This window comes from Oncorhynchus mykiss, chromosome 28, assembly GCF_013265735.2.
Source record: "Oncorhynchus mykiss isolate Arlee chromosome 28, USDA_OmykA_1.1, whole genome shotgun sequence".
Lineage (NCBI taxonomy): Eukaryota > Metazoa > Chordata > Actinopteri > Salmoniformes > Salmonidae > Oncorhynchus > Oncorhynchus mykiss.
The window spans coordinates 23,703,537-23,730,989 of record NC_048592.1 but is presented as its reverse complement, the minus strand read 5'-3'; the positions used below and the strand labels follow the sequence as shown (position 1 = coordinate 23,730,989).

Genomic DNA, 27,453 nt, shown 5'->3' with positions numbered 1-27,453 from the left:
TAAGGTCCCACAGTTGACAGTGCATGTCAGAGCAAAAAAAAAGCCATGAGGTTGAAGGAATTGACCGTAGAGCTCCGAGACAGGATTGTGTCAAGGCACAGATCTGGGGAAGGGTACCCAAACATTTCTGCAGCATCGAAGGTCCCCAAGAACACAGTGGCCTCCATCATTCTTAAATGGAAGACGTTTGGAACCACCAAGACCCTTTCTAGAGCTGCCCACCTGGACAAACTGAGCAATCGGGGAGAAGGGCCTTGGTCAGGGAGGTGACCAAGAACCCAATGATCACTCTGACAGAGCAATAGAGTTCCTCTGTGGAGATGGAAGAACCTTCCACAAGGAGAACCATCTCTGCAGCACTCCACCAATCAGGCCTTTATGGTAGAGTGGCCAGATGGAAGCCACTTCTCAGTAAAAAGGCACGTGACAGCCCGCTTGGAGTTTTCCAAAAGGCACCTAAAGACTCGCAGACCATGAGAAACAAGATTCTCTGGTCTGATGAAACCAAGATTGAACTATTTGGCCTGATGATCATCCACATGTATTGATCACATTTTTACTAATACTGTAGAACTTTGAAATTATCACAACATAGGTTGCAAATGTCTTTTTTTAATGGCTTGGCTTCCTTAGTGATTTTACCCACACACTGCTACGGTTTCCTGGATATAGCCCCTTTGTGATCACTGCACCAATGGGTACGGATACAGCTCTAGAACATTGTTTGCTCTATAACCATAAATTCATACGCCACCGTGATATACAATAAGGCCGTGACAACAAAAAGACAACAGTCACACAGTGGCCGACTAAATTAAACTACACATGTTTGTTTCATCACAAAACCAGAAAGCCTCATCTGTCCGCTGATGTCCACAAAGCAAATATTGCATTCAAACAGTTATATGGTCAAGCAAGTTAATGTTTTCGACAGTTCACTAAACAACTACTGATTTAGAACCAAGGAGTTATCTCAAGTCAGCACAAAGACAACAGGAGCACTGCCTCTGCTATTCCAGCACCATTTCAACTTAACAATTTAAACATCAAATCAACAAGGCTATATATGTTTAGTTTAATACACTGAAAACAAACCTCCACAAGTCTGGTTCATCCTTAGGAGCAATTTCCAAACACCTGAAGGTACCACGTTCATCTGTACAAACAATAGTACGCAAGTATATACACCATGGGACCACGCAGCCATCATACCGCTCAGGAAGAAGATGCGTTCTGTCTCCTAGAGATGAATGTACTTTGGTGCAAAACGTGCAAATCAATCCCAGAATAACAGCAAAGGACCTTGTGAAGATGCTGGAGGAAACGGGTACAAAAGTATCTATATCCACAGGTAAATGAGTCCTATGTCGACATAACCTTAAAGGCCGCTCAGTAAGGAACTGCTTCAAAATACTTTGCAACTGCACATGGGGACAAAGATCGTACTATTTGGAGAAATGTCCTCTGGTCTGATGAAACAAAAATAGAACTGTTTGGCCATAATGACCATTGTTATGTTTGGAGGAAAAAGGGGGAGGCTTGCAAGCCGAAGAACACCATTCCAACTGTGAAGCACGGGGGTGGCAGCATCATGTTGTGAGGGTGTTTTGCTGAAGGAGGGACTGGTGCACTTCACAAAATAGATGGCATCATGAAGATGGAAAATTATGTGGATATATTGAAGCAACATCTCAAGACCTCAATCAGGAAGTTAAAGCTTGGTTGCAAATGGGTCTTCCAGATGGACAATGACCCCAAGCATACTTCCAAAGTTGTGGCAAAATGGCTTAAGGACAACAAAGTCAAGGTATTGGAGTGGCCATCACAAAGCCCTGACCTCAATCCTGTAGATGATTTGTGGGCAGAACTGAAAAAGCAAGGAAGCCTACAGACCTGAATCGGTTACACCAGCTCTGTCAGGATGAATGGGCCAAATTCACCCAACTTATTGTGAGAAGCTTGTGGAAGGCTACCCGAAACGTTTTACCCAAGTTAAACAAAGGCAATGCTACCAAATACTAATTGAGTGTATGTAAACTTCTGACCCACTGGGAATGTGATGAAAGAAATAAAAGCTGAAATCAATAATTCTCTCTACTATTAATCTGACATTTCACATTCTTAAAATAAAGTGTTGATCCTAATTGACCTAATATGGAATTTTTACTAAGATTAAATGTCAGGAATTGTGAAAAACTGAGTTTAAATGTATTTAGCTAAGGTGTATGTAAACTTCCGACTTCAACTGTTTGTATGTGTGTGCGTGCGTGCGCCCTCAAGTATTTGTAGACTAGTTGAACGCCAATGCCGTCCTCCTCTCTTCATGTTGGCAAAATGGTCTATGGCTCTGTCCAGTGGCAATTTTAGTATGTAAATCTTTGTGCGGCAAACTATTTTTTTTAGATGCATGCCAGCAAAGCCACTACACAACATTAACATTACATTTATTGGACTATAATGGTGACAAACAGTGCCCACAAACTGTTAGGGCCCACATAAAGCTGTCCCAACAGCAGAGTCCCAACAACCGTCCCAACACCTTACCACCGCAACACATGGCTATCAGCGGAGCAGTGAAACAGTTCATTCAGCCTCTTTTTTTTATTTATTTTTTATTTTATTTAACCTTTATTTAACCAGGTAGGCAAGTTGAGAACAAGTTCTCATTTACAATTGCGACCTGGCCAAGATAAAGCAAAGCAGTTCGACACATACAACGACACAGAGTTACACATGGAGTAAAACAAACATACAGTAGAAACAAGTCTATATACGATGTGAGCAAATTAGGTGAGATAAGGGTGGTAAAGGCAAAAAAAAAGGCCATGGTGGCAAAGTAAATACAATATAGCAAGTAAAACACTGGAATGGTAGATTTGCAGTGGAATAATGTGCAAAGTAGAAATACAAATAATGGGGTGCAATGTAGCTAAATAAATAAAATAAAATAAATTCAGTAGGGAAAGAGGTAGTTGTTTGGGCTAAATTATAGGTGGGCTATGTACAGGTGCAGTGAGCTGCTCTGACAGCTGGTGCTTAAAGCTAGTGAGGGAGATAAGTGTTTCCAGTTTCAGAGATTTTTGTAGTTCGTTCCAGTCATTGGCAGCAGAGAACTGGAAGGAGAGGCGGCCAAAGAAAGAATTGGTTTTGGGGGTGACCAGAGAGATATACCTGCTGGAGCGCGTGCTACAGGTGGGTGATGCTATGGTGACCAGCGAGCTGAGATAAGGGGGGACTTTACCTAGCAGGGTCTTGTAGATGACATGGAATGAGAGCGTACAGGTCGCAGTGGTGGGTAGCATATGGGGCTTTGGTGACAAAACGGATGGCACTGTGATAGACTGCATCCAATTTATTGAGTAGGGTATTGGAGGCTATTTTGTAAATTACATTTAAAAAAACATAGCTGATATGGCTGACTTGTTTAAACAAATGTGGTTCCTATTGACAATTGAGATGTACAAACTATGGCATAAGAGGATGTTGAGTGGATAAGAGGCAATCCGTATTTTCGATTAAGACAATGAGCTAGGACAGACGCAGTCAATATAACTATTTGTTCAGCACTTTTGAAATGCACAGCGACAGAAGGGGCTGTTCTTCCAGTATTCTCCCTGTACACCAAGTCAGAGCTGCAGGATAACTAAAGGGGGCATATAAGCAGACATTGAAAGCTCTTACAATATTCGATGATGACATTTCTCTAAAACAGGCTATAGGCTACATGTGCACCACCAAGTTCGAACAGTAGGCTAAATTATGAGGGGAAAAGGGACTGAATTATTAGGGTGAGGCACATGGGTGACTAACAGCTTACTATACAGCATACACTTACTATACAACATACACAGTATTACTTTCTTAGCTACATTATACATATCTCCCTGGCATATTACATGCATCAGCATACAATATATTTTTGGACTCACATTGTTGTGCCATGCTCACTTCAACAGGAAGGTGAGACGGTGGTCCTTTTGAGGGCAAGTTTTGTCATCAAAGTCTGTCATTCTCTGGATTTATTGTGCTTTCAAGTCAACTGGGAACAACAACAAAAAAACAATGTTGAATAATGATGTTAGTAATCTTCAGGTCGGAGCTCTAGACTTGGAATTTGTTAACTTATTTTCCCAGTCGGAGCTTGTTTTTTTCTGAGTTCAAAGTTGTCTTGAACTCACTAAAGACTGAGATTTCCCAGTTCCGAGTTTCCAGTTGTTTTGAATGTGTCAGAAGTCATGCTGGATTGAACGCATGGCCAATTTAGAAAGTTTATCTTTTCAAGCTTGGAAAAGAGACCCTTAAACCCAGACATGGACCACACATCCACTCCACTGAATAGCAGGCTCATGATTGCTTTGCAATGCTTGCAGTTAGCCACTGATTCCTTCCAAACCCCTCATTGTTGAATTTGCGATTTCCAACTTGTTGTTTAATGTTTGTCTAATGGCCGATGAGCAGAAAAAACTGAAATACCTTATTCACATAAGTATTCAGACCCTTTTTCTATGAGATCCAAAATTGAGCTCAGGTGCATCCTGTTTCCATTGATCATTCTTGAGATGTTTCTTAAACTTGATTGGAGTCCACCTGTGGTAAATTCAGTTGATTGGATATGATTTGGAAATGCACACACTTGTCTATATAAGGTCCCACAGTTGACAGTGCATGTCAGAGCAAAAAAAAAGCCATGAGGTTGAAGGAATTGACCGTAGAGCTCCGAGACAGGATTGTGTCAAGGCACAGATCTGGGGAAGGGTACCCAAACATTTCTGCAGCATCGAAGGTCCCCAAGAACACAGTGGCCTCCATCATTCTTAAATGGAAGACGTTTGGAACCACCAAGACCCTTTCTAGAGCTGCCCACCTGGACAAACTGAGCAATCGGGGAGAAGGGCCTTGGTCAGGGAGGTGACCAAGAACCCAATGATCACTCTGACAGAGCAATAGAGTTCCTCTGTGGAGATGGAAGAACCTTCCACAAGGAGAACCATCTCTGCAGCACTCCACCAATCAGGCCTTTATGGTAGAGTGGCCAGATGGAAGCCACTTCTCAGTAAAAAGGCACGTGACAGCCCGCTTGGAGTTTTCCAAAAGGCACCTAAAGACTCGCAGACCATGAGAAACAAGATTCTCTGGTCTGATGAAACCAAGATTGAACTATTTGGCCTGATGGCCAAGTGTTACGTATGGAGGAAACCTGGCACCATCCCTTTGGTGAAGCATGGTGGGGGCAGCATCCTGCTCTGAGGATGTTTTTCAGCGTCATGGACTGGGAGACCAGTCAGGATCAAGGCAAAGATGAACAGAGCAAAGGACAGATAGATCCTTAATGAAAACCTGCTCCAGAGCGCTCAGGACCTCAGACTGGGGCTGAGTTTTACCTTCCAACAGGACAATGACCCTAAGCACACAGTTAGGACAATGCAGGAGTTGGCTTCGGGACAAGTGTCTGAATATCCTTGAGTGGCCCAGCCAGAGCCCAGACTTGAACCTGATCGATCTCTGGAGATACATGAAAATAGCTTTGCAGCAACACTCCCCATCCAACCTGACATTGCTTGAGAGGATCTGCAGAGAAAAATGGGTGGAACTCCCAAAATACAGGTGCGCCAAGCTTGTAGCGTCATTCCCAAGGTATCATACCCGAGGCTGTAATCGCTACCAAAGGTGCTTCAACAAAGTACTGAGTAAAGGGTCTGAATACTTGCATGAATGTGATTTTTTTAAAACATTTTATTCTAAAAGTCAGCTTTTGCTTTGTCATTATGGGGTATTGTGTGTAGATTATTCTAATTTTCATAAATCTCTCAAAGGTGTAACGTAACAAAATGTGGAAAAGTCAAAGGGTCTGAATACTTTCCGAAAGCACTGTATTTAATGTGATTTGATGTCATTTTATCTGTGGCCAATGACTTTGAGGCTTCTTGGATGGACACTTCTAATGTAACTCTATGGCAGCACCCAAGGGGTTTGAATTTTTGAGCTCTCCCCATAGATGTGGCGGTGACGTAATGTCCTCATGAGTGACAGACCACTGAGCCAATCACGGCGCAACTAGAGAACATTACCAACCCATACGCTCAATATTTTCCTCTGGCTGCCCCACCACCACGGAAAGCACTGAGCTAGGCTGAAACACCAGCATTTTGGAGTTGCCTTACTCAAGAAAGCAAAAAATACCATGTTTGTATGCAGCTTTAATAACTCAATTATTTTCTTTTTTTCATTGTTTGCAAACTGATATGTGACAGGTATTAATGCGAAAATAACATGCAAAACATGCTAAACAGGTGGGCTCTGCCCCACCTGCCCTGAAAGGCAGATCGCCACTGGCTCTGTCAAACAGTACACTTTTTAAAGTTTTTGTCATAGCTAAAATGCTTGCTAGCCTGACTTCCTTGCATGTGCAACAATGAACCAGCATGTTAGTTAGCTAGCTAGCTAGCTAGTTTATATGAGCCTACTATCATCTCAGGCCAGTGGCACAACATATTTAGTTAAAGGTAGATCAGAATCGGCGTACAGAGAATTAAGTCAAAAACACAAGTCCAAATCCCAATCTCCATCCATGACTTAGGAAAGGGACGATTTAGCAGGCTAGCTACTGTAGGACATCAACACAAGCAGACCAGAAACCTTTTTCTGAAAATGACATTTTGTAAAGGAAGTAATTTGATTGGTCTGAAGCCAAATCCAAACTGGCCTCCCTTGGGCGTTTTGCTGCACCAGGACAACTCACAGTTGAGTTCAGCTAATTATTTTATAAAATGTTTTATCAAGGGGAGCCAAATGCTTGCTGGCATCAATCAATCAAATGCTATGGCGGCAACAAGTTATACTCTTTTGGTCCAGACAGTATCAGATACATGGGTTTCCCATACTGAGACAGATGGGCACTGTTTCCCTTGCTCAGATGATTTAAGCCACTTGCGAATTGATGGAAAATTATGAAAACAGAGAGAGAGACTAAGAGAAATTATGGGCAGAAAGACTAATTCAACTCCATCTTTAATCGAATCAGATGGCTTATTAATCACAACCATTTGATGTTGCCAATTATTTGAATGATTACTTCATTGGCAAAGTGGGCAAAATTAGGCAGGAAATGCCAACAATGAACAGTGAGCCGTCATACTCATGCATACAAAAAATGAATAATGAACAAAAAGCATTTTTGAATTTTGTAAAGTTAGTGTGGGAGAGGTGGAAAAATGATTAATATTGATCAATAATGACAAACCTCCTGACATTGACAACTTGGATGGTAGCTGACTCTATAGCCATTCCTATCTGTCATATCAAAGCCTAGAGGAATGTCTTTGTCCTCAGGCCTGGAGGGAAGCCAATGTCATTTACCGGTTCTAACACTGGCATTAAACAAAGCCTGTGTGTCCATGTATGCTGATGATTCAACCATGTGCATGTCAGAAACCACAGCTAATGAAGTCACTGAAACCTTTAACAAGGAGTTGCAGTCAGTTTTGGAATGGGTGGCCATTAATAAACTGGTTGTGAACATCTCTAAAACTAAGAGCATTGTATTTGCTACAAATCATTCCCTAAGCTCTAGACCTCAGCTGAATATGGTAATGAATGGTGTGGCTGTTGAACAAGTTGAGGAGACTAAATTACTTGGTGTTACCTTATATTGTAAACTGCCATGGTGAAAACACATAGATTCAATAGTTGTAACGATAGGGAGAGGTCTGTTCATAATAAAGAGTTACTCTTCTTTTTTGACACCACACTCCAAAAAGCAAGTCCTGCAGGCTCTAGTTTTATCTTGATTATTGTCCTGTCATGTGATCAAGTGCTACAAAAAAAGACCTAATTAAGCTGCAGCTGGCCCAGAACAGAGTGGCAGGTCTTGCTCTTCATTGTAATCATAATATGAATACTATGCATGTGTCATGACGTTGGCCTGGGGGTAGGTTTATGGCAGTCATAAATACCTCTTTCCCCCTTTTTTCCTCTCTCTACCCTACTGATGTTACATTTGCAAAACCCTTGGTTAACTTAGAGATTCTGGGAACATCAGAAGGTGGGGGGAAATTAACTATATTCTGGTAATCCGACCAATTGAACATATGCGGTGGTACTTAATGAATATGATGTCAGTTCGGTTGTCATCTGAGAAATTCTCATCAATGATAAGATGACAAACTCTACAGTGGAAAGTCTACACATCAGAGTTATCGGATTCACATGGAATTGTTGTTCAATTTAAATGTTTGAATATGAAATTATTCGGGATGAGATGTGATTTTAGCTTCTAAAATGTGAGATTTGGGTTTTCATGAGGTAGGGCTCTGCTCAATCAGTGGCCCGCCACTGTGAAGGGACATGGGCTATAAAACTTTTCAAACACGCCTTCCTCTCCCTTACTATATAAAGCCTTGACGACAATATAACCTCCTGTTCCGAGGATGTGAGGACGACAGTCCGATGTCAGAATGGTTCAGATAATAACTACAGAACGAAGCCAACATCAGCGTGAGTTTGGTTGCGAATGGTATGAACTTTGAACTCTTATTCACTACAGAAGTGATACCTCCTAGCTGTTGAGTTAGCAGCAGCAGCAGCTGCAAATGCAGGTTAGGAAGGAACAGACAGAGTATGCCGTCCACCACACAACGACGTTACTACAAGGTATCTAATTTACCACCAGAGACATTCTTCAAAGGACAAAGGACTCGGTTTGGCAACACGGCCTTCCATCTACTACCAACCTACCGAAGCGCAGCTCAGAGTAAATATTGATCGCATTTTCCTTTTCCAAATGGGCGGTAATTTAGAATGCGTAAGATACTGTATTTACGATAGCACAGCTTCTTCCTTTGTTACAGTCTTCCCGCTCTTTCACTCAAACCCAGCCCCTTTTCTTTTGTGTAACAAGCTGTCATATCTGTTCCGCCCGCTAGCGACGTTTTCCTTTGTGACGTAATTTGTATTCGAGGTATAGTTCATTCTTTGTATATGTAATTCTGTGTGATTAGTTGAGTATTTAGTAAATAAATATTTAAACCCAATTTTTGTATTGCTGATTCAACTTGTTAGCCAGGGTTCGTGCAGATAACCAAGAATTTACAACTTTCAGATGAGACTGAATTAAGGTAACGATTAATATTGACTGCTATTGATGTAAAATATTACTAGGTCTTTAAGAGTTTATTTGGAAGATAACAGCTCTATAAATATTATTTTGTGGTGCCCCGACTCACTAGTTAATTACATTTACATGATTAGCTCAATCAGGTAATATTAATTACGGGGAAATAATTTTACAGAATAGCATGTCATATCACTTAATCCGGCATAGCCAAAGACACGACACATGCTAGGCTCTCTTGGCTAAGAGTTGAGGAGAGACTGACTTCATCACTTCTTCTTTTCATAAGAAACATTAATGTGCTGAAAATTCTAAATAGTTTGCATAGTCAATTTACACACAGCTCTGACACACACACTTATCTCACCAGACATGCCACCAGGGGTCTTTTCACAGTCCCCAAATCCAGAACAAATTCAAGAAAGTGTACAGTATTATATAGAGCTATTATTGCATAGAACTTCCTTCCATCTCGTATTGCTCAAATAAACCGCAAACCCAGTTTCAAAAAACAGATTAAGCAACACGTCACGGCACCACGCCTCTCCCGTATTTGACCTAGATATTGTGTGTATGTATTGATATGTGTGCCATTTTAAAATTATATGTAGTTCTGTCCTTGAGCTGTTCTTGTCTATTAATGTTCTGTATTATGTTATGTTTCGTGTTTACTAATTGGTCTTTTCATGAATTGGAGTAGCTCTGAAAAAGATCTGATGTGAAAAGACCAATTAGTGGAAAAAATATCAGAATTGGGCTGGCTGTGTAAACACAGCCTGTGTGCCCCAGCCTAATCACTGTTGGTTTGGTATGGTGCCAATATGCTTGATGCAATTAGGGCAAAATGGGAAAGAAACTGTACTGTATCATGAAAGAGCTAGAGGACTTTTTGCCAGGGCAAATGAACCCCTTCTCTCAAAATATGTTGAATATTTGATGTGTAATAACTTTTCTTCTCCATCAACCAGATGCTAGCAGAGCAGAGTGAATAATCATTAATTTATCCCATATTAATATGGGTTATAAAGATTCAACAATTTCAGTAGCTACTGAGAATTTTGACGAGTGGAACTGTCTGAAATACATTGAATTCAATATATTTAATACATTGAATTCAATAATTGTAATGACTAAGCAGAAACAAACTTGAGGAAAGTTTCAGAGCCTCTAGATAAGAGATGTTTAGCTATACCTATTTTGTGTACTCCATCTGTATACAGTAGAGTGATGTCTTAGACATACTTAAGCACAGTATGTTGAGCCAAGTATGAAGCTCTTGATAAGCTCTTGGGCTCCTGAGTTACACAGCGGTCTAAGGCACTGCATCTCAGTGCAAGAGGTGTCACTACAGTCACTGGTTCAAATCCAGGCTGTATCACATCCAGCTGTGACTGAGTCCCATAGAGTGGCGCACAATTGGTCTGGGGTAGGCTGTCATTGTAAATAATATTTTTTTCTTAACTACTTGCCTAGTTAAATAAAGGTTAAATTAGATAAATAATATAGCCTGTCTATACAGTAGGTATTAATGTTTAATACAACGCAGTGCTTCCTTCCTTCCAGTGCTTCCTTTGTAATACATGTACTGCACAGAAATACCTATCTGAGCATAATTTGTATGCACTGTCTGTAGGCATCTACAGAGACTGTTGCCAAAACAGATGTGGTAATAGGCCTTCTCTTTTCCAAGTGGACTCTTTTCAGGTCATTAGCAAAAGCTCATAATTATCTTGTACCTCAATCAACAGATCAAGATCAACAGCTGCCTCAAATGCGCAATTAACTTATATATGACATTGAAGTGGTTGCTTATTGCAATGATATGTCCTTGACTCCCAAGTATAAAGCACATTGGATCCGTCACACACAAAGTAATTCTGTCTCATTCAATAGTCAGTGCCCAGTTATCTCATTGATGAAAGGGATTTTTTTCAGGAAAACAGCTAACTTCCTGCATTTCAAGACAATTTATGTTGAAAAAAATTGTAGTTTTATAATGCTATTCTACACTTTTTGCTGTGATTCAGAGAGAAAAATTGTCTGTTATCGCTCATCTCATGCCGTTGTTCATATTTTGCCATGAGGCTGAGAATTTAATTAAGCTAGTTTCCTGCGATTTACAGCTGATTTGCTATCTGAGGGTCCCCCGACCTCCATGGGGCCCACAACCCCCGAAAAAACATTTGGTTGGTGGACCCCTGGAGGTAGGGGCACGTGCTCTGAGTGCCTGTTTGTTAATCTGGACCTGAAAATAGTAAGGTCTAGTCACTGCCTTTCATCAAATTATAACAGATTGAATACGGTATGTGGGTAGTGGGTTAGTTACCACCCATACGTAAAATGCATGCATGGCTGTTTGTTGCTTTGGATAAAAGAATCTACTACATGGCATATATTATTATATACCAGTCCTGGGTTCACAAGTCCATCTGTTTATAGACAGATATAAACCATTTTAAACAGGATCACTGGACACAGATTTATCTGTTAGGGGAAAGGGGTAAACATTAGGGTTTTATTTGATATTATTGTATGGATCATATTATGCTGCAATTCGAATCATAACAATATTGGATAAAGGATAATCAAATAAAAAGCTACAGAGGCTCACTGTGTGTCCCCAGTGTTTGTGTTTTTAACATTAGTTACAAAATCAGCTGTGGGATACACAGTAGTAATATTAGAAGTTTAGGCTTTCACATTTTAGCCTGAAAGTCTGCGTTGAGTTGCATTTACTAAAATATATTACATTTGGAATGTATCTACTCTGCATCTCCTTTCTCTGACAGAATACTAGAAATGAATCATAGCAATATCCTACAATGCCAATGGCCTTTCAATGAATATGTCTGTCTGCCACAATTTGCTTTAGCAAAGAAGCGTTTAAAAAATACATTTGGTTTAGCAAAAAATAGATAGGATTGCTGCATTAACATAACTAAGGCCACACACATTAGTAGTGACAGCCGAGTTGACGCTGGGTGAAACCAGTAATTAGTGGATGAGTGCTGAGTGCAGCCTCATTTAAAAGGCCCTTTAGCATGCTAGGAGTGAGTCACTAACTCTCTCACAGAGATGCATGCCCCAGCCACTGACCTGGCAATCTCTTCCATTTTGGGCAATGCTGTGAGAGTCCCAAGTCAGAGTGATTATTTCTGCTCACACGAGACCGCATACTCACGAAAGGTAGTAGTGTCCTCAGTGCCCATCCTAGCTACCCAGGGGAAACGTTCTGTTTAAAATGAAAACACTGCTTTTAAGGTTTCTCTCGGCCTGAAGGGAGAGAAAGGAGAGGAGAGAAAGAAGACTTGCGTCCCAAATGGCATCATATTCCCTTTGTAGTGCACTACTTTTGGTCAGGGCCCTTAAGGCTCTGGGCAAATGTAGTGCACTATGTAGGGAATAGGGTACCATTTGGGACACGATCAGAAGGACCAGTTGCCAGTCAGTTCCACAGTGCGATGTAGTTTCTTTGGATGCGTTTTGGACTGTCAGTGTAGATACAGTAGGTGTGTTTGCCTTAACAGAGGCCAGGGGGTCATATCAGTCATTATTTGTGTCCCAAATGGACCCCTATTCCCCATATAGTGTACTATCAAAAGTAGTGCACTATGTTGGGCATAAGGTGCCATTTGGGATAAAGCATTAAGGGCCCATTGACCCAGTGCGAGGTCTCTTCCGCTTGGTGCCCCCGATTGTTTGTTAACGCTTCTGTAGCCTTTTTATAGACATTGCTGCCTGATGCCGTACTGTGTGTGTGTGTTCCCCCTGAGGCACGCTCTCTGTGTCAGACTCTTTGGCTCTCACCCTTTCTGTCACATGCCACTTGTTTCTCCTGGCAGGGATTGGGTGCGTTTAACAGAAAAAGACTAACGTGAAACTAAAGTTAATTCTGACATAGTTTGTTTTCAAGCCACTCTCTTCCTGCAGCACACTGACCAGTTTGACTATTATGTTCTTCACACTCAGTCCATCATCACCTTTGTATTATGACTTGACTCCTCCTGAAGAGACTAACATGTCGGTAACATACTTACACACTCTCTCACACAAAAACCCTTTTGGGATCTACGGGAATGTATACAGTTCCCATTTAGGGTGCTGAAGGTGTTTGTCGAGGAATTCTCTACTACCCTATGTCCCATAACCACCAACCTACACAGAATATTTAGAGTGCAAATTCATGACGTGTAGATACATTGGTTATTATTTTTTTATCCCATTCTTTCTCCGAATTTCAATTCCGATCTTGTCTCATCACTGAAACTCCCCAACAGGCTCGGGGTCGAGTCATGCATCCCCCGAAACATGACCCTCCAATACACATTCTTTAACACCAGCCCGTTTATCCCGGAAGCCAGCGGCACCAATGTGTCGGAGGAAACACAGTTCAACTGACGACACAAACCCTCCCCTAACCCGGATGACGCTGTGTCAATTTTGAGCCGCCATATGGGACTCCCGGTCACGGCCGGTTGTGACACAACCTGGGATCAAACCTGGGTCTGTAGACCGCTGCGCCACTCAGGAGGCCATTATGTTGGTTATTCTATCCATCTGTCCATTTACTTTATTTTTTATTTAACCTTTATTTACTCATGGAAAAAAAATCACATACATTTGATTCTATTTGTAATATAATGGAAATCTTTTCCCTCCAGTAAACCTACTCATTATTTTATTAATTTATTCCCTGTCTCAACTTCGCATATAGTTAGGAAGGCAGAAATTCGGTGCTCAGATGTCATGCTTTTTTAAAAACAATTTAAAACAAGATGGTGTCAAAGCACCTTTAACATGAAACATACTGTAGATCAGGGATCATCCACTAGATTAAGCCGCGGGCCGAGTGGATGGTCAGGGGGGCTGGAATATAATTACAAATCATTTGTAGACCGCAAGTAGCCCAAACAGATATAATATTTGACTGAAACATAATCATTTCAAACCTTGCTTACATTTGTACACAATCACGAAATCCCTCTCTATTATGCGTCAGAATACTTTATAGAACAGATTCCCAAAAGGAAAATCACTTGGAGCTGATTTTCTGACATATTTAGTCTTTTATGCCCCCGGCCAGATTTGTCCCACGGCACGCCAGTTGGATTAATGTCTTGTTCACTGGTCTTTGCCTGCCATTCTGCTGCCTATAAGATACGATGTCCTATGAATAATTCATTGAATTCAGAATATGAATGTGCATGAATGTAATTACTGTACACCTTTCTTTCTACTACACAGCGGACCTATTAAAATACTAACATCTAAGGATGAGTTAATTAAAGTTAATCAAACATTGAATTTCTTTTTAATTAGGTGAGTGGAAGACATCCAACATGTAACTTCCTTCTGGAGCTTGAGAAAGACCAGGAGGAATGTCTTGTGAAGCTGAGGGAACAAGAATCTTCAAATGCCTCCAAAGGTGACACCATTACGGCATATTTTGATTATCACATTTATCTCCTCATCTGACAGTTAAGATAAACCGTGGCTTGTGAATAGATTTCTGAATATTCCGGGAATGGAAACAGACTGCATATTTTGGTGAATGGTGCAAGATTATTTTTTTTACATCGATGTTTTAGGTCACTCGCCTAAATTATTTTGATGAAACTTTTAAAAGAATATGTGAAATCTCATCTTTTCAAGTGCCTTTGAAAGTAATGGAAAGTAAATCCCATTTGCTACTCCCCATTGCCTCTGTCAAATTAAATGAAGACTTTCAATAGTTGTAAAATTGTTTCTTAGTCCAGATAAGCATCACAACTCAGATTGTGACCACGAACTTTGATGCATTTTCAATTTCCATTAAAACCTGAATGGCTTGCACTTTAACTATCTTGAAGTAAATGTTGAACATGTTGAAGGTTCTACAAAACGTTTTGCCTGCAAGCCCCACCATCCTGCCGACTTACGATGTTGAAACTTTACTGTGAGTTATAGCCAAGGCTGTGCTACATAAATTAAACTAATTGGGTAGAGAAATAATGTTAATTGTCAAGGGAATTAGTGTACTGTATCAAAGACAAGACACTCAGTCTTTGGCTTTCTCTTGAGTCCCGACACAAAAAAACAATGTGTATATTTCTGAGCCTGTGTTTGTGTAATGTTAATTTAATATTCGCTGTCTAGCAGACACCTTATCCGAAGCGACTTACATCAGTGAGTGCATACATTTGCGTATGGATGGCCCCAGTGGGAATCGAACCCACAACCCTGACATTGCTAGCGCCATGCTCTTACCAATTAAGTCAACTGTGCTTCGAAAGCATAGAGAGCATCCAGGTCAACATTAAAGGGAGAAGATTTTTCATGCATCAGTTGACCTAGCCTAATATGATTATGAAACATTTAAGATAAAAAAAAAATGGTGTTTGTTAGCGCCGGTAAACACTTTGGGTGGCATTATGCGCAACATTTTTATCTTAGTGTGGTACTGCACTGCCATTGTCATACACTGTATCACAGATATGGAGATACCATAAAGCAGGAGCTGCACTTGAAATAATATCACCAGAGCCCTAGGCACGATAAATGGAATAGGGTGCCATTTGAGACACCGAGAGACACATATTATACCACTAAGAGAGTGCAGAGATACTCATGTGGGTCGCATCGTGAATATGTATTTTGTTGTCCGTTTTTCACAGTGTGTTTTCATTTCATTAATTATATCTGATGTTAATAGCTTTCTTTTTATAGAGCTAGCAATGTTGTTTACATATGGAGGCTTTCTCTGCAGTCTCTCTATCTCTGGAAGGGAGCGGAGCTATGTTTTACTGAGCTAAGGCTAAGTGCTCCATTTTCACAACTAAGATGTGGCAAGTGACACTTTGCTTCTTGAATGTCCAATATCTTGAAAACTTGACTGCTGACATGCAAAACATTTTGGGACTGTATCAAAAGTGGACTATTGAAGAAAACACATATCGTATTTTGTGGACTTTTCCTTTGTACACCCTTTTGTTTAATTAATAACAACATATTTCAGGAGTCTTCAGAGAGGCTTTCTCAGCCTTGGCGTTCCTCCTGACATTGGTGAGACAAATGGATTCACACATTTAGCCACTTCACCCCCACACGGAGAGTCTATCATAGTCCATTAGGCTACTGGTACTATGAAACTCTATCATTCATTCTGAAAGAGCCTAGTGCATTGTATGCTGTGCATACACTATGTATGTGAGGCATTTATCACATTCAATACTGCTACAGTATGATGCTATCCATAATGAACAACATGTAGGGTGATAGTATGGTCTTGAATCCCCTATGGCAAAGTAGATTTGCTTTGGGAAATTGTTGCATGAGGTAGGCAACTACAAATTTCACAAATATGAGACAAACAAACTGTCTTGAATCGTTGTATTTATATTAAAACTCTGCTGTCTAATCTCTTGACAGGAGCGGGATGCAACGCTATCTGGGATAACATAGCATGTTGGGGCCGTGCAGAGGTTGGAGAGACCGTCTCTAGAGAATGTCCCAGAGTGCTCAAGACATTCTTTGGCAGAAATGGTACAGTATTTTAGCCTATAGTTTTCTTCATATATGAATTTCAATGTCACATTTCTGGGTGGATTTCTGTAAGTGTTGTGTTCCACATCATGCAAACGTTAGAGACGTTTGAGATTTTCCTCAAGCAATGTTCTCATATTGTCTGTAATGACTACAGCTCAGTAGCGGCGCGTGAGTAAAATCACCGGGGAAGGCAAGCCAGAAAAAAAGACATATTACAACATACACTACCAGTCAAACGTTTGGACACCTACTCATTCCAGGGTTTTTCTGGAAGTAGTCACCTGGAATGCATTTCAATTAACCGGTGTGCCTTAAGTTCATTTGTGGAATTTCTTTCCTTCTTAATGCATTTGAGCCAATCAGTTGTGTTGTGACAAGGTAGGGGTGGTATACAGAAGATAGCCCTATTTGGTAAAAGACCAAGTCCATATTATGGCAAGAACAGCTACAATAAGCAAGGAGAAACAACAGTCCATCATTACTTTAAGACATAAAGGTCAGTCAATGCAGAACATTTCAAGAACTTTGGAAGTTTCTTCAAGTGCAGTCGCAAAAACCATCCAGCGCTATGATGAAACTGGCTCTCATGAGGACCGCCACAGGAGAGGAAGATCCAGAGTCACCTCTGCTGCAGAGGATAAGTTCATTAGAGTTACCAGCCTCAGAAATTGCAGCCCAAATAAATGCTTCGCAGAGTTCAAGTAACAGACACATCTCAACATCAACTGTTCAGAGGAGACTGCTTGAATCAGGCCTTCATAGTCGAATTGCTGCAAAGAAACCACTACTAAAAGTCACCAATAATAAGAAGAGACTTGCTTGGGTCAAGAAACAAGAGCAATTAGACTGGGGAAAATCTGTCCTTTGGTCTGATGAGTCCAAATTTGAGATTTGTGTGATGGTGCTTTGTTGGTGACACTCTCAGTGATTTATTTCGAGGCACACTTAACTAGCATGCCCACCACAGCATTCTGCAGCGATATGCCATCCCATCTGGTTTGTGCCTAGTGGGATAATAATTTGTTTTTCAACAGGACAATGACCCAACACACCTCCAGGCTGTGTAAGGGCTATTTGACCAAGAAGGAGAGTGATGGAGAGCTGCATCAGATAGCCTGGCCTCCACAATCACCCAACCTCAACCCAATTGAGATGAGTTGTTTCGCAGAGTGAAGGAAAAGAAGCCAAGAAGTGGTCAGCATATGTGCAAACTCCTTCAAGACTGTTGGAAAAACATTCCAGGTGAAGCTGGTTGAGAGATTGCCAAGAGTGTGCAAAGCTGTCATCAAGGCAAAGGGTGGCTACCTTGAAGAATCTAAAATCTATTTTTATTTGTTGATCACTTTTTTGGTTACAACATGATTCCATATGTGTTATTTCATAGTTTTGATGTCTTCACTATTATTCTACAATGTAGAAAATAGTAAAAATAAAGAAAAACCCTTGAATGAGTAGGTGTCCAAACTTTTGACTGGTACTGTATGTGTTGTGATAATTGCTTTGTTTGCTCTATAACCTGTTAGTTCATATGCCTTGTGACCGTGATATATATGCCTAAGGCCGAGACAAGAAGACACAGTGGACGAATATATTCAACCACACCTTTGTTTTAATCACAAAACCGGTGAAGTCCACAAAACATATTGCATGAAACAAACAGTTACATGACCTACAGTGTGGTCAAGCAAGTTAATGTTTCTGACATTTTTGGACTACTTAACAACTGCTGATATAGAACCGCTATTCCAGCACCATTTCAACATCATCTAATCACTTATGCTTAGTCTAGTACAGTGACTACTAAAAGATACCAAAAATAATTTAGTCCAATCAACGTAAGCTAAATATGTGGCCGTCCATAGTACTGATTTATGTGTGTATGCGTGCATGTAAGTAGAAAAAACATGTTGACTCACCCTACTTGTAGAGAAACGCCAATGGCATCCTCCTCTTTCATGTTGCCTAAATTTGTCTGACTCTGTCATACAGTACACACTAAGTTTTTGTTGTCCTTGACTACCTGGCTAAAATGCTTGCTCACTAGCCTTAACTTATTTTCATATGGGCAACAATACGCCAGGACAGCTAGTTAACATTAGCCTAAAGTTGCTACATCTAGCTACACGCTGAACTTCCATCCTCTCAGGACAGGGGCGCAATGTATGAATTTATGGAGAGTTAAGTAAAACCAAACGTCCAAATCCCTATCTCCATTAATGGCTAATTTAGGAAATGGACGATTTTAGATAGCTAGCTAGCCGCCGGAGGACAACGACACAACGAACTGTAACAATTCAAGTTCTCTGTCTGACATTTGACTTCTATTGTGATTGGTGTGAAGCCAAATCTAAACGGGCTTCCTTTGACACATTTTTTTGTTGGTGCGCCAGGACCATTCAAAGCTGAACTCACTCAGTTTAGCCCTGATAGGCTTCTATTTTAAATATTTGTTTTATCATGGGAGGGGCAATGCTCGTTGGCTTCCCTTGTACTCAATGCTGCAGGTGATCAGAATGCATAGATGGGCTACACATAGTAGACAGAGGGGCGCTGTTTAGTTTGCTTGGATGCTTTCACCGGTGAGATACATTGAACCTCTTGCGAGTTGAAGTACATTTATGAAACACAACGAGATGAGAAATTAATTTTGATTATTTTTTTCCCTGGTCATCTATGAGTACAAGCCACTGCTACAGCTACACTACAATGTTAATGTTATGTGTGCATCTTTTCGGGTAGAGCTCACACAATTTTCAGGATTTGCATTCACACCAGACCAATGTTCCTAATTTCACAGAATTACAGAGATGCACAGACCAGTGTAATGTAGATTTTCTACAGTTGGAGTGCATTGAAAGCCAGAAACATAAATGGGCCCCAAGTATACAGTGCATTCAGAAAGTATTCAGAACCCTTGACTTTATTCCACATTTTGTTACTTTACAGCCTTATTCTAAAATGTATTAAATAAATAAAAAATCCTCAGCAATCTACACACAATACCCCATAATGACTAAGTGAAAAAAGTTTTTTGAAAAGATTCAAAATAAATAAACATACCTTATTTGCACAAGTATTCAGACCCTGTATTCAGCATCCTGTTTCCATTGATCATCCTTGAGATGTTTCTACAACTTGATTGGAGTCCACCTGCGGTAAATTCAATTGATTAGACATGATTTGGAAAGGCACACACCTGTCTATATAAGGTCACACAGATGACGGTGCATGTCAGAGCAAAAACCAAGCCATGAGGTCGAAGGAATTGTCCATAGAGCTACGAGACAGGATTGTGTCGAGGCACAGATCTGGGGAAGGGTACCAAAACATGTCTACAGCATTGAAGGTTCCCAAGAACCCAGTGACCTCCATCATTCTTAAATGGAAGAAGTTTGGAATCACCAAGACTCTTTCTAGACCTGGCCAACCTGAGCAATTGGGGAGAAGGGCCTTGGTCAGGGAGGTGACCAAGAACCCAATGGTCACTGTGACAGAGCTATAGTGTTCCTCTGTGGAGATGGGAGAACCTTCCAGAAGGACAACCATCTCTGCAGCACTCCACCAATTAGGATTTATTGTAGAGTGGCCAGAAGGAAGCCACTCCTCAATTAAAGGTACATGACAGCCTACTTGGAGTTTGCCAAAAGGCATCTAAAGGACTCCCAGACCATGAGAAACAATATTATTTGGTCTGATGAAACCAAGATTGAACTCATTGGCCTGAATGCCAAGCTTCACATATAGATGAAACCTGGCACCATCCCTATGGGGGAAAGATGAACAGAGCAAAGTACAGAGAGATCCATAATGAAAACTTGCTCCAGAGAGTTCAGGACCTTAGACTGGGGCGACGGTTCACCTTCCAATAACGACCCTTAGCACACAGCCAAGACAATGCAGGAGTGGCTTCGGGACAAGTCTCTGAATGTCCTTGAGTGGCCCAGCCAAAGCCCGGATTTGAATCCAATCTAACAGCTCTGGAGAGACCTGAAAATAGCTGTGCGTCCAACCTGACAGAGTTTGAGAGGATCTGCAGAGAGGAGAGAAACTCTCCAAATACTGGTGTGCCAAGCTTATAGTGTCATACCCAAGAAGACTCGAGGCTGTAATCGCTGCCAAAGGTGCTTCAACCAAGTACTGAGTAAAGGGTCTGAATACTTAAGTAAATGTGATATTTGAGTCTTTTAGCAAACATTTCTAAAAACCTGTTTTTGCTTTGTCGTTATGGGGTATTGTGTGTTTGAAAAATATGTATTCAATTTAACTAGGCAAGTCAGTTAAGATCAAATTCTTATTCACAATGACGGCCTAGGAACAGTGTGTTAACTGCCTTGTTCAGGGGCAGAACAACAGATTTTTACCTTGTCAGCTTGGGGATTTGATCTAGCAACCTTTCGGTTACTTGACCAATGCTCTACCCACTAGGCTACCTGCCGCTGTGTGTAGAGTGTGTGTCGATTTGATGAGGGGGAAAAAACTATAATCAATTTTAGAATAAGGCTGTAAAAGTGTCAAGGGGTATGAATACTTTCCAAATGCACTGTCTATCGTTCTTTTGTAACCTATATACTATGGCAAAATTCTCCATTGAATCATGTTGAATTGCACCAAGCCAAATTGCACCAAGCCAAGAATGATACAGTATGTTCTGCACTGCATGGACTAGAGGCAAAATTAATAATGTCTGCTCACTCCACAATCTCCAATGGCCCATGTGGCAGACTAGGATTCTGTGGAGCTCTCGTCCTACCCATCACTACTGGTGACAGTCTAGACGAATCTGTACTGCCACTTCATTCATTATAAACTAATTACCCAGACAAAGAGTGTGATAGATTACTGTAAGATCATTGTATTTACATTAAGACAGGTTCCAGTCTTATGATGAACACCCCACATTCAAGAGACCTCCGACTAAATGTAGCTGTGTGAAATTGAATTGGAGAGGATGAGTTGGGCATGTAAATTGGAAGATGTATTTGTAACAGAAACCTCTGGGATCCCTATAGCACCCGGCAAGTCTACAAGTAGGTAGTCTGCTGTGGCAGGGTCTGTGTAGAGTAGACTGATGGAGTGTGACACTCAAAGGAGCGGAGAAAGAAAGAGGCCTGTGGTTGTAGTCCTAAATCGTGTGTAGTAAAGTACATTACATACAGGGTTCATTCAGTACTCAACTAAGTCGAAGGCTTCTTTGAATAAACATGGAACCCTTTCGCTTCCCAGAGAGAGAAGTTTTTGCGAAGAAACGCTGAAAATGACATCTATTTGCTCCTTAGAAGACTGTCTGAATGTTTTTTAGAATAATTTGACAACACTGTAAACAAGAACCAGTTGAAACTTTAATGGAAGCCATCATGCGTCATGCTCAAAATGGAATCACAGCCACTGAGCAATCACTTAGGGTTGTGTGTGTGAAGCCATGTGTAGCAAATCACACGAACTTTTTTGGTCAACTTGAGTGGGCATACAAAGGAGGATCATCTTAGCAGAATAAATATCATTCATCAGACTCACTTACCAGAGAAATCAAATAATTGTGTCTACAAAAAACATGCTGCAATTTTCTTTGACTATGATTTATGAAAGGAATAACCAAGTCTTTTAGAGATGGGGCAATACAAACATTTAACTGACAAAAGCAATGTTTTTCTCCTACCCACAGGAAACATAAGTAAGAACTGTACAGAGGACGGATGGTCTGAAGTTTTTCCCCAAATAACCCGTGTGTGTGGGGCAGAGGAAAAACATGATAAGGTAACCAGGGTGATGTTCTCTGAGAGTTCTAGGTCTCTGGTCTCTCTGGTGTTTTAGATCTCTAGGTTTTTGGTCTCTCTGGTGTTCTAGATCTCTAGGCATCTGGTGTTCTAGATCTCTAGGTCTCTGGTCTCTCTGGTGTTCTAGATCTCTAGGCATCTGGTGTTCTAGATCTCTAGGTCTCTGGTCTCGTGTTCTAGATCTCTAGGCATCTGGTGTTCTAGATCTCTAGGCATCTGGTGTTCTAGATCTCTAGGTCTCTGGTCTCTCTGGTGTTCTAGGTCGTTGGTCTCTCTGGTGTTCTAGATCTCTAGGTCTCTGGTCTCTCTGGTGTTCTAGATCTCTAGGCATCTGGTCTCTCTGGTGTTCTAGGTCTCTGGTCTCTCTGGTGTTCTAGATCTCTAGGTCTCTGGTCTCTCTGGTGTTCTAGATCTCTAGGTCTCTGGTCTCTCTGGTGTTCTAGATCTCTAGGTCTCTGGTCTCTCTGGTGTTCTAGATCTCTAGGTATCTGGTGTTCTAGATCTCTAGGTCTCTGGTCTCTCTGGTGTTCTAGATCTCTAGGTCGTTGGTCTCTGGTGTTCTAGATCTCTAGGCATCTGGTGTTCTAGGTCTCTGGTCTCTCTGGTGTTCTAGATCTCTAGGCATCTGGTGTTCTAGATCTCTAGGTCTCTGGTCTCTCTGGTGTTCTAGATCTCTAGGTCGTTGGTCTCTCTGGTGTTGTATAATTATTCAAAGTTTGAGCAAGAAACAATACATGATGACATGCAAGTAGCTGTGTTTGGAAATACAATACTGTAGTCTATCATATATCAGAATGCAATCAAGGTATTGATACAATGGACATTATAGAGAGGAACATGACAATGTTATTGTGAGTGATTTTCGATTGTTTTTATATAACGTTTGATTTAGTTTGGTCTGATTTCTGGGTGTGAAGGCCCTCATGCTGATAATGAAAACTAGCCGTATAACCCTTTGCTAAATGCATGTAAATTCTGTCCTCGGTCTGGTGTAGTGTGTTTTTGTATGTGTGTGTGTTTTTGTGTGTGTGGTGGGTGTGCGTGCGTGTGCTCAATTCCACCCGATGCCTTGAAATACAGAAATACAGACACAGGTGCCTTGAAAGCTAAATAAAAAATCCTGTTCACCGTGGCACCCAGCTGTCTCCTCAATCTAAACACTGCACCATGTGTGTCCCAAATGGCACCCTGATATTTCCTATATAGTGCATTGCTTTTGACAAGGGCCCTGTGGGGAATAAGATGCCATCTGGGACACAGACTCCAAATTACTGTCCGGGTTGGCCCAGTACAGCAGATGTTAATAAGAGGCCAAGTAGCAGCAATGTTCCAGGAGGAAAAATGAAGACGACTGATGATTCATACTGCTATTCCACTGCCCAGCATTTGATCAGAGCAATCTTCTTTGAAGAAAGCTGAACCAGAGATAAGCCTCGCAAAAAAGAGCAATGAAACTCAAATGACCCATTAATTTAAGGTCATTTAAATAATACTCCCAACAGTAATTCTTGTTTGGCAAACTGACTGTAGTTAAATTGCTGGCCACAATTCCCTACGATTCACTTGCTTCATTCAGATTGAGGAATGACCTCGAACAGCCTATTGTGCTCTCTGCGCTCTATTCTCTTGGAGGTTATCTAAGAGGCCCCACTGGTCTGGATCACAGAGCCACCGGTGGCTCTCTACTGATCTCCATATGAAAATAAAATGCATACTTTCTTAAATATTTAATGCACTAAAATGTTTTCCTCTAACTGAGTGGCCATTAATCTGTGAAATTCACCAACTGTACTCTCACCCAAGCCTTTCCCCCTGTTTGCCCATGTTAAGGCGATGTCCAATCTTTCGAAATGGAAAATTCATCTTCTCTCACTATGAAAAATAGATAGGAACACATGTTTCCTCTCTGGCTTGTTTCACACAGAGAGTTCAGAACTTTTGCAATGCCTGCAATAGTGTAGTGAAGCCAGGAATTCTTGAAATTGGTAGAGGGGCAAGAAGTACCAAACGATGCCCCTGCCATTACCAATACAGTGCAACCCCCTTCTAGGATGTAACCTCTAGTCCGAGTGCCAGTCAGTTTATGCTCTAATGCCAACTCCTTGTCAAGCCAAACACAAGGAGTGACAATGAGAGAGATCACCTAAATATTAATTGGCTTTCATCAAGCCGTCCACTCAAGAAAAAGCTGTAACGTGGTTCAGGTTATCAGTCAACCTACCAGGGTATTTTTAAACAGCACAGGAATGAAATGGATCACATCATTACCAATGCTGCAGAAATCTGCTCCAAAGCAGTATCCAAATCCACTGGATGTACAGTAGTGATCATAATACTGTAGTCATATCTATAAAAAACGAAGTTCCAAAGGCTGGGCTTAATATAATGTATAAGAGGTCATACAATGCGTTTTGTAGTGAATCCTATGTTGAAGATGTAAAGAATATTTGCTGGTCTCTGGTGTGTAATGAGGAGCAACCAGACACTGCACGTGACATGCTTATGAAATCTCTTATTCCAGTTACTAATAAGCATGCACCCATTAATAAGAAAATGCACAACCAATTGGTAAATGTACTGTAAACTGAGAAATCATGTTACTAAACTGAACAAAAAGGAGAAACTGTACTATGAAACAAACATAAAAAAGATGAAGGGCTCTATTTTAAGTGCTCCATGGCAAAATGTGGTTGCTTCAAGTTTGATGTATTTTATGTATTTCACAGTCTTATGTCTTGCCTTGGAATCAACTCCAATTCCAATGTTAGTCCGTTACAGTTTGTTAAATGGCTTACAGAAACAAAAATCAAAAGGTAGACATATCTTTGCTAAATACATGAACTTGAATCCATTTGCAGTCCACATTGTTCTAAGTAATTACTTATACTGACATAGGGGCTAGGCCTACTGTACATGTCATTATGGCTGAGCATGGACATGGAAAACATGGGCAATAAGCAACATTAAATGAATGATAAGGCCTAAAAAGAGAACAAATAATTCTAATCAAATTCTGAACAAAATAACAACTAGTTTTAAATAGGCTATATAGTATGTCACACTTATGGGAACCATAATTTCTCCCTCTGGGCATATAATATTAAAACAACACAGATTATGGAGGGTTTTATGCACCTCCAAACTTTTCACAGTTGCTGGACAAAGATCCAATAAAAATATATAGATCGGGGGAATGTCCACTCACCGTTATACTGCTCCCAAAAAGGCCTGTTTTAATGAACATAATCAGAACCATTTTACAGATCAGATCGCATTCACACATCTCCAGAAGTTGCATTGCAAGCGCACCACGGACGTTGTCACCATAAAACCAGGAAGGGGAAATATTAGAATAAGTTAGGTTGTAATAAAATTAAACGAAAAACAAGCAGGTTTTATAAATACTATGTAAAATGTAATGATATTATAAAATGGTCAGGATAAAAAAAAAGACTTCATCAAAGTAGGCTTAAGGGAGGACTCAGGTTTTGAACAGATGAAACAGAAAACATGCAATTTTTAAAATGCAAATATTCGTTTTTTTCCCTCATCAATCTACACACAATACCCCATAATGACAAAGCAAAAACAGATTTTTAGAAATATCAATTTTACATAAGTATTCAGACCCTTTACTCAGCACTTTGATGAAGCACCTTTGGCAGCGATTACAGCCTTGAGTCTTCTTGGGTATGATGCTACAAGCTAGGAACACCTGTTTTTGCGGAGTTTCTCCCATTCTTCTTGACAGATCCTCCTAAGCTCAGTCAGGTTGGATGGGGAGTGTTGCTGCACAGCTATTTTCAGGTCTCTCCAGAGATGTTTGATCTGTTTTGGCTGGGCCACTCAAGGACATTCAGAGACTTGTCCTGAAGCTACTCCTGCGTTGTCTTGGCTGTGTGCTTAGGGTCATTGGTCCTGTTGGAAGGTGAACCTTCGCCCCAGTCTGAGGTCCTGAGCGCTCTGGAGCAAGTTTCATCAAGGATGTCTCTATACTTAGCTCTGTTAATCTTTCCCTCAAGCCTGACTAGCCTCACAGTCCCTGCTGCTGAAAAACATCCCCACAGCATGATGCTTTCCTTCCGTTTGGCATTCAGGCCAAAGAGTTCAATCTTGGTTTCATCAGACCAAAGAATATTGTTTCTCATGGTCTGAGAGTCCTTTAGGTGCCCTTTGGCAAACTCCAAGTGGGCTGTCATGTGCCTTTTACTGAGGAGTGGCTTCCGTCTGGCTACTCTACCATAAAGGCTTGATTGGTGGAGTTCTTCAGAGATGGTTGTCTTTCTGGAATGTTCTTCAATCTCCACAGAGGAACTCTGAAGCTCTGTCAGAGCGGCCATTCTCTCCCCGATTGCTCAGTTTGGCCGGGTAGCCAGCTCTAGGAAGAGTCTTGGTGGTTCCAAACGTCTTCCATTTAAGAATAATGGAGGCCACTGTGTTCTTGAGGACCTTCAATGCTTCAGAAATGCTTTTGTACCCTTCCCCAGATCTGTGCCTCGACACAATTCTGTCTCAGAGCTCTACGGACAATTCCTTCAACCTCATGGCTTGGTTTTTGCTCTGACATGCACTGTCATCTGTGGGACCTTATATAGACAGGTGTGTGCTTTTCCAAATCATGTTCAATCAATTTAATTTACCACAGGTGGAATCCAACCAAGTTGTACATACATCTCACGGATGATCAATGGAAACATGATGCACCTGTTTTCAATTTCGAGTCTCATAGCAAAGGGTCTGAATACTTATATAAATAAGGTTTTTTAATGCATTTGTAAAAATGAAATGAACAGTTCTCACCTCATTATGGGGTACTGTGTGTAGAGTGATGAGGAAAATGTGTTTATTTAATACATTTTAGAATAAGGATGTAATGTAACAAAATGTGGAAAAAGGGAATGGGTCTGAATACTTTCCTAATGCACTGTATATTTATTGTAACAGCCTTAATTTTGCTGGACCCCACGAAGAGTAGCTATTGCCTTGGCAGCGGTTAATGGGGATCCATAATAAATACCAATACAAAATGGCAGCAGTGGAGTTGGC

The 27,453-nt window shown here is 40.9% G+C and overlaps 1 protein-coding gene across 3 annotated transcripts in view; it reads left to right on the top strand.

The window, feature by feature from the left end:
* The window catches only part of LOC110508186 (vasoactive intestinal polypeptide receptor 2-like), a 61,226-nt gene that overhangs the window by 22,603 nt on the left and 11,170 nt on the right, over positions 1–27,453 (top strand). For 2 of the 3 annotated variants that reach the window (XM_036966917.1, XM_036966918.1), the window contains exons 2-5: positions 14,429–14,534; positions 16,104–16,150; positions 16,517–16,630; positions 22,296–22,387. In XM_036966917.1, coding sequence (XP_036822812.1) covers positions 14,488–14,534; positions 16,104–16,150; positions 16,517–16,630; positions 22,296–22,387 — 300 coding nt within the window. In that variant the 5' untranslated portion in view covers positions 14,429–14,487. The remainder of the gene's footprint in view (positions 1–14,428; positions 14,535–16,103; positions 16,151–16,516; positions 16,631–22,295; positions 22,388–27,453) is intronic. The other variant, XM_036966916.1, reaches the window with a different exon arrangement.